Source organism: Clytia hemisphaerica, unplaced genomic scaffold (assembly GCF_902728285.1).
Source record: "Clytia hemisphaerica strain Z4C2 unplaced genomic scaffold, Clytia hemisphaerica genome assembly, whole genome shotgun sequence".
NCBI lineage: Eukaryota > Metazoa > Cnidaria > Hydrozoa > Leptothecata > Clytiidae > Clytia > Clytia hemisphaerica.
This window is the reverse complement of record NW_027103534.1, coordinates 65,376-76,646: the sequence shown is the minus strand read 5'-3', so window position 1 is coordinate 76,646 and position 11,271 is coordinate 65,376. Positions and strand designations below refer to the sequence as shown.

The 11,271-nt window shown below is 34.7% G+C and overlaps 1 protein-coding gene across 1 annotated transcript; it reads left to right on the top strand.

Annotated features, from left to right (window-relative positions):
• Positions 1 to 7,127: 7,127 nt before the first annotated feature.
• On the top strand, positions 7,128 to 10,978 carry LOC136799929 (spermidine synthase-like). Its single transcript, XM_067056557.1, has 8 exons — positions 7,128 to 7,328; positions 7,674 to 7,794; positions 8,030 to 8,122; positions 8,496 to 8,649; positions 9,047 to 9,130; positions 9,452 to 9,597; positions 10,194 to 10,316; positions 10,550 to 10,978. The coding sequence occupies exons 1-8, from the start codon at positions 7,177 to 7,179 to the stop codon at positions 10,577 to 10,579; spliced, it is 903 nt and encodes a 300-aa protein (XP_066912658.1). The 5' UTR covers positions 7,128 to 7,176; the 3' UTR covers positions 10,580 to 10,978.
• Positions 10,979 to 11,271: the final 293 nt, after the last annotated feature.

Genomic DNA, 11,271 nt, shown 5'->3' with positions numbered 1-11,271 from the left:
ATACACTGAATTTGAAAAAAAAAACAAAAAAAACAAAGCTTTTCAAGATGCTAGCAGAAGCTATAAAAAAGAGAAAAACAACAACTTTAGTGGTTCTTCAGTTGATTTGGAGGCTCTTTTGGCATCAATATTTTGGGTGTTTTGTAAGGCTTTTTGCCTGAAAACCGCAATATCGAGCTTTGTTTACCTCCCAAAAAGTGTTGTGTAGCAACAATGCGAGGAGGTGGAATTTCTGATGAGGTGTACTGCTCTAACTTGGGACGATTGGTCAAAACATCGATTTTAGGTTAAAAAATCGTCAATTGACGCTAACCCACCCACCCACACCCTAAAACGTCAGACACTTGAAATCTTTGAAAAGGGGGTTTGTTTTGATTTTTCAAAACAGACGATAAGCGATAAAAAAAAACATGGTGAGAAGTAACATTTGGCGTGGAATGAAAAATCAATGTTTCTGCTCTGCTTCTGGATTTGAAAAAAACGTCAACAACCTTTAACCCACCCATCCATTAGCGTCAATTGACGTTTTTCAAACCTAAAATTGATTTGTGAGTAGCCCCTTAGCTTAGGCGAGTGACATCAAACGCTCCATTGTTTTGTCGCTAATTTGGTCTTCTTCGTTCTAGAAATTCATTGTGTTCCACTACGGATTTTTTTCATATTTTGATTTAAAAGCCTACTCAGTGCGGAAAAGAAATAGTGTATTTTTTAATATACCGTTCTCTTTCTCTGCTGTTAGAGCAGTTGACGGTACTATGGAGATAAAAATTCCGGGATTATTGATTGGTGAAGAAGTTTAGAATACTGACAGACGCGCGCCAGCCAGTTTGGTTTTTGGGGGTGTGTGTTCTCTAATTTTTCAATTCAATTGGCATTGGCAATTTTGAAGACAAACAAAAAAATTAAAAAGTTGTGCTACTGTAGCAGCAGTGAAATTTAATTTGTCAGGCCAAAAAAAGTCTTCTTTTTAGATATCCTTTACTTAAAGAATTTTATCTGCCTCGCCAAAAAAATCTTTTTTTATGTTTTTAGCTTAGATTTTTCAGTCTTTATTTTGTAAGCAGGAATATACTGCATTTTGTGTTTTGCTTGGTTCATTGATTTTCTTCAGTGCGTCACAAAGTGCAATAATTCTATCACACAAAAGCGCATTAAAACACCAGCTTTTTTTAGTTTTGTCCTATTTACCCAAACACTGCAATCATGTAGGCTTAAGGTTCAAGACTACTGTAAGTTGGTCTAATGTCAACATCCCTCTTCTAATTTTGTCACCCTTCTTTAGAGATATGAATAATAGGAAGGTTGATAATGAGTGTGGTTTAGGTAGGTTGGTTGGTTGGTTGCTTATTAGATTGGCTAGGAATCGGGTTATTATCAGTTAGGGTCAGGGTTGGAGCTCAAAACAAGCACTCTATTGTGGTTTTCTCTGAATAAAGTCTGGTCTGTAGTTTGTACAATATAAATAGCCATCAGAAACACTCTCCTGGCATGGATCTGTGGCGCAGTGGTTAGAACCTGTGGGTTTCTAATCATCGGAACTTTGCATTTAGTGGGTTTGAATCCAACCCGTGGCAATCTTTCTGAAAATCATTCAAACAGTTGAAAAACATAGAAGGCCCAAAAAGTTAGAAAAATTAAGAACTAGATAAGTCTAAGATAAGTCTAGATGTGTCTTTCTAGTTGTTTTGGAGAACGCAACTGCCTATTGAATAACTAATTACCCCACAACAGTTACCTAGAGACAAGATAATTTATCACGTTTTGATTGGCTGAGGGAAAGTAATGTATGTGGGGTAATTTGTTATTCAATAGGCCGTCGCGTTCTTCAAAACAAGTATTATGAAGAAGTCACAACTTTTATTTTTGCGGGAAAATGATCTTTTAGCAAAAGTGATTTCACGCGGTAACCTAATTGACTTTTCGGTCAGATCAAGCATATACAACCAAATTTTTATGTCTCGCATATGCAGATCTAGGCAAAGAATGCTGCACTCACTATTCGCGCACTTCGCACGCTCAAACACTTGTTGAGCTAATATATATATAGTCTAAAAGTATAAAACCTTCAACTACTCAAAATGGAAACAATAAAGACAAAAACCCACAAAACAAAAAGACAATACAAATACAACAAAAATCTAGAATGAACATTCACAGAAAATCAATCAGGTTGGAGTAGAAAAGGAAAATATGATGACATAGAAATCCGTCAATGTAAAACTAGTGATCTAAAATGACTTTAAGGAAGAAAGTAACTCAATATGAGTTAAGATGGAAAGAAGTAACTCAATATGAGTCAGAAAATATTTCAAAAAAACACATTATCTGTTCCTCAGTTTTCGACCTACATAAGAACGTTCGTTTTACGACCTATATAAGAACGTTCGTTCTTCTTTGCTGTATAGCATTTACTCTGTTACAAAACTTATGTGTTTTCTTGAGAAAAACGTTTTGTTTTTTTCTAGCTTAATTGTCTGAAATATTCAGTCTGATATTTTTTTTCCTTTGACAGCGGCGGGTGACTCTCAAAAAAAGTTCACCTGGTTGATTTCCAGAAACAGGACATTTTTTTATTTTGGCCTCATGGTCTCTTTTGCAAAAATATTGGATTATTTGTGTTAAATGTAAAGTTTATGAAAACAAAAAATACGACTGAGTGTCCAAGTGTCCTGTGCTGCCTTCACCCAAAACAATGGTAAAATCTCAAAGCCTTTAGTTTGGAAGAACCAAATTTTGTATAATTTTAAATACAACCCATGACACCAAAGGCTTGGCAATAACAACAAGAATAAATTTTGGCTCATGTGTTTAAAATAATTTAATTAAAATGAATTTAGTTCAGTCCATAATTAAACTACTTCTAACATGGCATGGACCAGGGGTTTAGGGGGTTTTTCCCCCTAAGAAAATAGGTACCCCCAAATAACAGACGTTAGTTGGTACCCCCTGTGACTTAAGTGTATGTCAAGAAATGAAAAAATTGTATATTTTTATAATTAAAAAGAATAATGATAGTTAGATAGCAATATATAAAATATAGTTCCCCAGCCCCCAGACCTTACTGTATAAAAGTTAGGTACCCCCAGAGATCATAGGTACCCTCTGAAATTAAAAAAAAATCCAGCCCCAGCCTTTTTCAGGAAGATTTTGGTTGTAGCCCCCCCCCCCTCCTGCGGGCTGGAGGGGGTTCATTCCATGTTCTACTGTGTGAAAGATATTTCAAAAGCACTTTGAAAACTTTACAATCAACAATAAGCTTATCCATAAACTATTTTTGTGAGCATGACTGCCTTGTTGGCCCAGCGCTAGCGATAGGGCCTTTCATTTGCAACTTTCCGTCCGTTGCGTCCTTCCGCTGTCTGTCCGTCCGTTTTGGTAGAAACGGCGCTTGAAACTATAGTAACACACTTTTTAATTTTGCCGTTTGGAGAGGGAAAAGGTTGATAAAGTCGGATACTGGCTATAAATGATATATTTTCTGATTTCGCGCTCCTTCAAAAACAAATTTCAAAACAAAACAAAATGGCGGTCGAAGCGAGGAGGTTGATTCATACTTTCTTGAACATTTTCTTTGCTTTAGTGGTCAAGAGACTTTCAAACCAAAGATATTTTGTAATGATTTTCTTTTATAAACCTTTTTCAACATTCTGCCATATCTTATAGTCTTTGCTCAAGTTTTCATAAAGTTTTATGAGTGAAAATTCTACCTTAAAAATCACTTTTATTTTTAGTTTATTGCTTTCGAAAAGACTTTATTTTTAGGAAATAATGACTTCTGACATAGAAATAAATAAACTGAAATGCAGCTCATGTGTAAATTTGAATAAGATTGGAACTTTTTCCTTGATGCTACACAAGAAAACAGTCACTTCTGGATCTGTCGCTAACAACGGTCAGTGGCTGCTGGTGGGATGTGGTATAATTTTCAAACTCGACACATGATTATTAAAAGTAAACTGATTCTGGAATTTGGTAATGGACACTAAAATGGAGCTCATGTGTAAATTGGAACAAGATTGGTACTTTTTCCATGAGGCTACGCGTGAAAATGGTTATTTCTGGATCTGTCTCGTTTGACGATTGGTGCGGTGGTTTGATTTTTCAAACTCGACACAGAATTATTTCAAATCTGATTATTGGAATTTGTTAGCGGAGACTAAAATGCAGCTCATGTGTAAACTTTAACAAGATTGGGACTTTTTTTCATGATTCTACACATTAAATAAAATGGTCAATTCTGGATCTGTCGCATTAAACAGGCGATGGCTTGATTTTTCAAACTCGACTCACATACCGTCAACCGTCTCTAACTTGGGACGATTGGTCGAAACATGGGACTGTTGCATATCTGGTCTGTATTTTCACTTACTGTAAAATCGAAATAGAAATCGTGCATTTTTAAATACGCCTTTCCCTAACTCAAATCAAATGACTTTGGAAGTTCGGTGAAATGGTGGCCGATTGCCATCCCATGTTTTTTCAGATAGTCCCAAGTTGGAGCAGTTGATGGTAATTATTCAAAGTATATAAACTGATTCTGGAATCTGCTAATGGCACTAAAATGCAGCTCATGGGCAAATTCAAACTAGATTGATCATGGTTGCAAGGCATGAACAGTGAAAATGGTCATTTCTGGATCTTCGCATTAACTGTTAACTCACATTAACCACATGAATTTTATTAGCTTGTATATGCAGACCGTAAAAACTATTTTACCGTCTAGTTCTTTAAAAATCATTTTTCTTGTTTACGGTCTGGTCCAACTAACATGCCTGCAGGGATATTTCTCCCTGCATATGTGAGTGCACCTAATTCGTTAAAAAGCGCCCACTCACTAAGCAGAATATTCGGGGGATTTTTTTATATTTTTCTATGGGCGCGCATAATTTATGGAAAAAGCTGACCTTGTGAAAAAAGATGAACAAATGAAAATGAAAACACAGGTTCATTTCTAAACAAAATGGAAAGGAGTCTTTTTAAAATATGGCCTGATGTGGCTGATGTTTTGATGTAGTTTAAAGTAGTTTTGAAAGTTTTTTGAGTTTGTAAAAGAGGTTATATGGTAAGTTAATTATGTGTGTCTGCCCTGGGTTTTGATAGTCTGTCAACAAGGGTTCACTCACAGGCAGTATCAAACAAACTGTACCCGACATTTTTAGTTACACCAGATAAGATTTTTTTTTCTGAAATTTTGAGTCTGGATACACAGGCTAGAATTTTATTGGAAAGTTGAACCTGCGCCTGTGTAGGCCCGGTTGGTAGGAGACCATTCAATAAAATTTCAAGCGTCTAACCAATGAGAAGTACCGCGGTGATTTTGAATTTTTGGACCTACCCCGGTGGGCTGTAGGTCCTATAAATTAACCTCTGTTCGTCCGTTCGTTCGTCCGTTCGTTCGTCCGTTCGTTACTAGCTTTTCTCGGGATTGGCTCATTAGTTTTTCCTAATTTTTGGCACAAAGATGCAAAATGGTAATGCCCAAAATGTGACGGAGCCCGATTTTCGAAAAAAATTCATTTCCGGCCGAAAATGCCGGAAATATGCCGGAAAAACCGGTTTTTTGGCATTTTCTCGAGATTTCATCATTAGTTTTTTCTGATTTTTTGCACAAAGATGCGTATTAGCAATGCCTAAAACATGGATTAGTCCGATTTTTGAGAAAAATTCTATTCCGGCTGAAAATGCCGGAAATATCCCGGAAATCGCCGTTTTTGCAGATTTTCATTGGACTTTTTCCTCATATTTCGTTGTTTTTTCACACAAAAACATTATTTGTAGCAATGCCCACCATCAAGCATGGTTTAATTGTCAATAAAAGTGATTTTTGTAGCCGGAACTTTCTAAAAATCGCCGGAACAGCCTATTTTCGCCGGAAAAACGGTATTTCTTGAATTTCTCGAGCTGTACTTTATATTTTTTCATGAAATTTTGCACACTGATGTAAAATGGCAATACCTAAAATATGACAGAGCCTGATTTTCAATTAACGTACTTTTCCGGCCGAAAATGCCGGAAATATGCCGGAAAAACCGGTTTTTTGGCATTTTCTCGAGATTTCATCATTAGTTTTTTCTGATTTTTTGCACAAAGATGCGTATTAACAATGTCTAAAACATGGCCTAGTCCGATTTTTGAGCAAAATTCTATTTCGGCTGAAAATGCCGGAAATATCCCGGAAATCGCAGTTTTTGCGGATTTTCATCGGACTTTTTCCTTATATTTCGTTGTTTTTTCACACAAAAACATCATTAATAGCAATGACTACCATCAAGCATGGTTTAATTGTCAATAAAAGTGATTTTTGAAGCCGGAACTTTCTAAAAATCGCCGGAACAGCCTATTTTCGCCGGAAAAACGGTATTTCTTGAATTTCTCGAGCTGTACTTTATATTTTTTCATGAAATTTTGCGCACTGATGCAAAATAACAATACCTAAAATGTGACGGAGCCCGATTTTCGAAAAATATTTTTTCCCGGTCGAAAATGCCAGAAATATGCCGGAAAACCGTTTTTTTTTGCATTTTCTCGAATTTTCATCTTTAGCTTTTTCTGATTTTTTGCAGAAAGATGCGTATTTGCAATGCTGAAAACATGGCCGAGTTCGATTTTTAAGAAAAAATTTTTTCCGGTTGAAAATGCCGGAAATCGCCGTCTTTGCAGATTTTCATTATATGTTTTCCTTGTATTTCTATGTTCTTCACACAAAAACATTATTGATAACAATGCTCACCATCAAGCATGATTCAATTGTCAATAAAACTGATTTTTGCGACCAGAACTTTCTATTAATTTTTCCCTACAACCCTTCCCTCTCCCCCCATCAACAATCAATGAAGAATTTATTGCGTTATGCATTTTCGCTAAACGATATATTTTCTGACTGATTTTTTTCTCCTCGCATTGCTATCTAACTTTCATCATCAGGTAGGTCCATTCAGCATCTAGCTTGTTTTTCCTGTCTTCACTTTGATCCATGTCAACGGGGTCATGCATTTGCTGTTTTGCATGCTCGTTTCTAACACGTTACTTTTCGCTGGGCCTTCACGCCCAACGGGCTTCTTGTTTTGAAATAAAAAAGTCAACAATAAAGATCTGAAACTTCTACCTTCAGGTTTTAAACTACTCTCTCAGTAATTTTTTATCTCAATATTATAGGGCTAATAGAGTTTTGAGAACATGGAACAAGGACAAACTAATTCAGACTTAATTTCAAATGGATGGTTCATGGAAAAAAATAAGCAATGGTCTGGACAAGCGTTTTCTTTAGAAGTTGAAAAAGTTCTTGAGGTGAAACAGTCAGAATTTCAAGATATTATGGTGTTTCAAAGGTAACCGAAGTAATTAAAATTTCCACATTTCTTTTTCAATCAATTTCAATGAATCCCGACCTAATTTTATCTGTTTTTTCTCATTTTTTTAGCAAATAATGATTACGCTAAATAGAAATTTCCCAATACTGCTAAGTACTGATGTGTTTTTAATGGGTTGTATATATCATTGTATATATCTAGTCCTGGGGCTTTTTGGCTTGAAAAGGTTAAAAATGAAACAGCTGAATAATCACGACCTGAAATTTAATGTAGAAGTATTCAATTATTGAAAGTATAATTCCTATATTTCGTTTTGTACTTTCAACTGCTTTCCATGTACTAAAAACTTTTTATTCCGATTAGTAAGAATCATGGCAACGTTCTTGTCTTGGATGGTGTTATTCAATGTACGGAATTTGATGAATATTGTTATCAAGAAATGTTGGCTCATCTTGCTCTAAACTCACATCCTAACCCAGAGAAGGTAAATGATTGGAAGTAGATTCTTTGTTTCATTAATCATTTATTTGTACTGATAGATTTCTGACTAGATCTTTTTGATTTGGCAAGTGCATCAATTAAAGAAATCTGGAAAATGTATATTTTACTGTATATATCGTTTTTCATTTAAAAAATTGTGGTTCTCAAATTGAAAGCACTTTGTCCAAACAGTTTTTTTTATGTAGGATGCAGAAAACTTTGTTATAAATATTTTTCAGGTGTTGATAATTGGTGGAGGTGATGGTGGTATTGCAAGGGAATGCGCTAAACATCCAAAAGTCAAATCAGTCACACAATGTGAAATTGATGGTGTAAGGAAAATGATATACAATAGAGTCTCCATAACTCGGTTACACATACAATACCAGGAATTGAAATTTGTTTAAGTTATGTAAAATGCAAGTTATAGAGACTTGTTTATATGGGGTTCTTACTGAAGTGACTGATAGAAAACTTAATGTAGTATTGCATTGTTTATATTATCTTTTCAATGTAATCAAAACAAATGACTTAGTATCGGGCTGAATGCAGTTTACTTTCATCGGTTCTATCTCAACCCTGGTTATCTTCAACTTTTCTTCTCCTCTCGAAAGAATATGAAAGCAAAGGTCAAACTTTTGGTTAACCTTTATTCATCTCACACACATCATCTTACCAAAAACCTAATTTCTGTTTTTTTTATAGGATGTAGTTGCCTTGAGCAAGAAATATTTACCTTCCATGGCAAGTGGTTTTGAATCGCCTAAAATGAATTTGAATATTGGTGATGGTTTCGCTTTCATGGAAAAACATCAAAATGAATTTGACATAGTCATTTCCGATACAAGTGATCCTGTTGGTATGTTTGCTTTACCTTAATGGAATAGATTCTCATGGTTTACTGTTATAATTTTAACATTTTCAATGAAAAATCACTGTGAGTATAAGAAACACAGAATTTATTTGCAATGTCCCATTTTTGAATTGGTTGAGAAATTTTAAGATTCTATTCTATTGGCTCAGTTTTTAATATCAGTCAAATTAGGAGATGAATCCTGTAAAGCCCGAAGGGCTAGATATAGTGCTTTCGCTGAAAAGTGTGCTGTGGCTAGGTATGACCCTACATAGGTCATGTGACATCACAATAGAATTTCAGCGTTTGACCATTCAGAAGCTGTCAGAAGCTATCTAACCCTTCGAATTACCAGAACTCTGTGTTCATAGGTTGTTCTCATCTTTGTTTTCTTTTTGTTCAGGACCTGCTGAGAGACTTTTCTCAGAGAATTATTACAAGTTAGTACATGCTGCCTTAAAAGAAGATGGTATCCTCTCAGTTCAAGGTATTTATATGTTGGAAATACTGTCTTTAAAACGAGTTTCTTTCTGATATGAATCAAGAGCTGAGCAAAATTATGACATGTTTCAAACATCTTATACTACAACAGTGACATTTCAATAAAGCTTTTCTTCTTTAGTGAGACATGGATCTTACACCTAGCAGATATTATATTGAGTCTATCCTTGTGGACAGGGGTAATAAACTTTTTCGCCTGAGAATCTTCATTCGATTACTTTAAAAAATCTTCATATTCAGACTTCTAAATTTAATGATATTATCATTATAGGGTATCTTTTAACCTAAGAAATTTCCAATATTTTAGGCGAATGTATGTTTTTACATGCAAATTTAATCAGAAATTTGTTGGATTTTTGTAATGGTTTGTTTGCAAAAGCAGCCTATGCTACAAGTTATGTCCCTACCTACCCGTGTGGTCAGATTGGGTATGTTCTTGCAAGTAAGAATGCTGTAAGTTTTATTTATTTTAATCTTTAACCGTTTTTAATGGCCAAAAAATCCTTATTGCCAATATAGTACTACTAACATGGAAGTGGCTTTTGGTAACTTTTACATTATGAGAATCGAGACTGATCAAGCTTAAGTTATTTCCCTATCCTTAGTCCGGTAACGGTCTTTAAATGTTGATTAACTGGCTAGTAAAATGATCAGAACTACGATATCGTCAACTGCTCTAACTTGGGACGATTGGTCGAGTGACGTCAAACGCTCCATCGTTTTGCCACTGATATGGTCTTCTTCGTTCCAGACATTCGCGTGTGTTCCACTACGGATTTTCTTCATATTTCGATTTTTAAAAGCCTACTCAGTGCAAAAGAGAAATCGTGTATTTTCTAATACGCCGTTCATTAACTCAAATCAAATGACTTTGGAGGTTCGGTGAAATAGTTGCCGAATTGTCGTCCCAAGTTTTGTCAGATAGTCCCAAGTTAGAGCAGTTGACGGTATGTCGGGAGAAAAAGAATCATCATTGTTTCGAATAAGAAAATACTTGACGCAAATTTACCTTGCCCTAATAATAAAATGTAAACTCTACATACTTTCAGCACACAAACTTTAAGAAGCCTGCTATAGTGTTCAATGAAGATGAAAAAGAGAAGATTGGTTTCAGATATTACGACGAAGAGATCCACGAGAATGCTTTCGTTCTACCAAGAGCTTTTAAAAAGGTACGCAATCCATTTATTTATTATTGTTAGACCAGAATTGGAAACATTCGGCATAAATACTTCAGGTATAAAATTAAGATTTTTATCAGTTTAGTAGACAGTAAACCCCCAATTAACTGGTAAATTAAAAAAGGAAACTTGTCTAGAGTACAAGTTTAAAGCTGTTTGGAGTTGGCACACTATTTTATTGGTGAAGTTTCAAATGATATTTTAATATTTTTTATATTATTTAGATTTTAGCTGGAACAAATCACGAAGAGTAATATTTGAAGGAGGGGACTGGTCAATTGGTAAGAATGCAATTAGTAAAACTTCAACTGATGATGTCAAGATAGTTATCAGATAAAAAAGAGAATCATAGTATATGGAACCATAAGGAGGAGCTGATCAGGGATCACAGCGATCTTTGTTAAAACAATGAATTTTTGGACTTAAAAACTATGTTTTCCAGGCTTCCAGGCCAAGAGGTTTTTTTTATAAAACTTATTGATTCCTGTAGTATTTTGAAATTTTATTCAACCGCCTATTTTAGTAGTACATTTCAGTTAGGAAACTTTTACAAATAAATCTATTTATTTTGGATAATCAAATTTGATATTATAGTTTAGTATTTTGAAATTGAAATAAATTTCAGTGCTTTTACTGAAGATTTTACTTTTAAATTGCCTTGTTTTTGAGCTGGATAGTCAAGACATTATAGCACATCATACCTTTTATAGCCAACGTCTTTCATATTTAATGACTACTTATGATTTTATTGTCAGAAAACCGATCAAAGACAACTTAATTGATGCTACATACCTGATCATGTTCAAAAATAGTGTGACATTTAGGGAACTCAAAAATTGAGTATTTCTTGAATAACTTGGGAAATATTTCAAATAAAACGTTGAAATTTTATATGATGATCGGTATTTACACAAAGAACATATTTTGATGAAAAAAATGGTAAAAT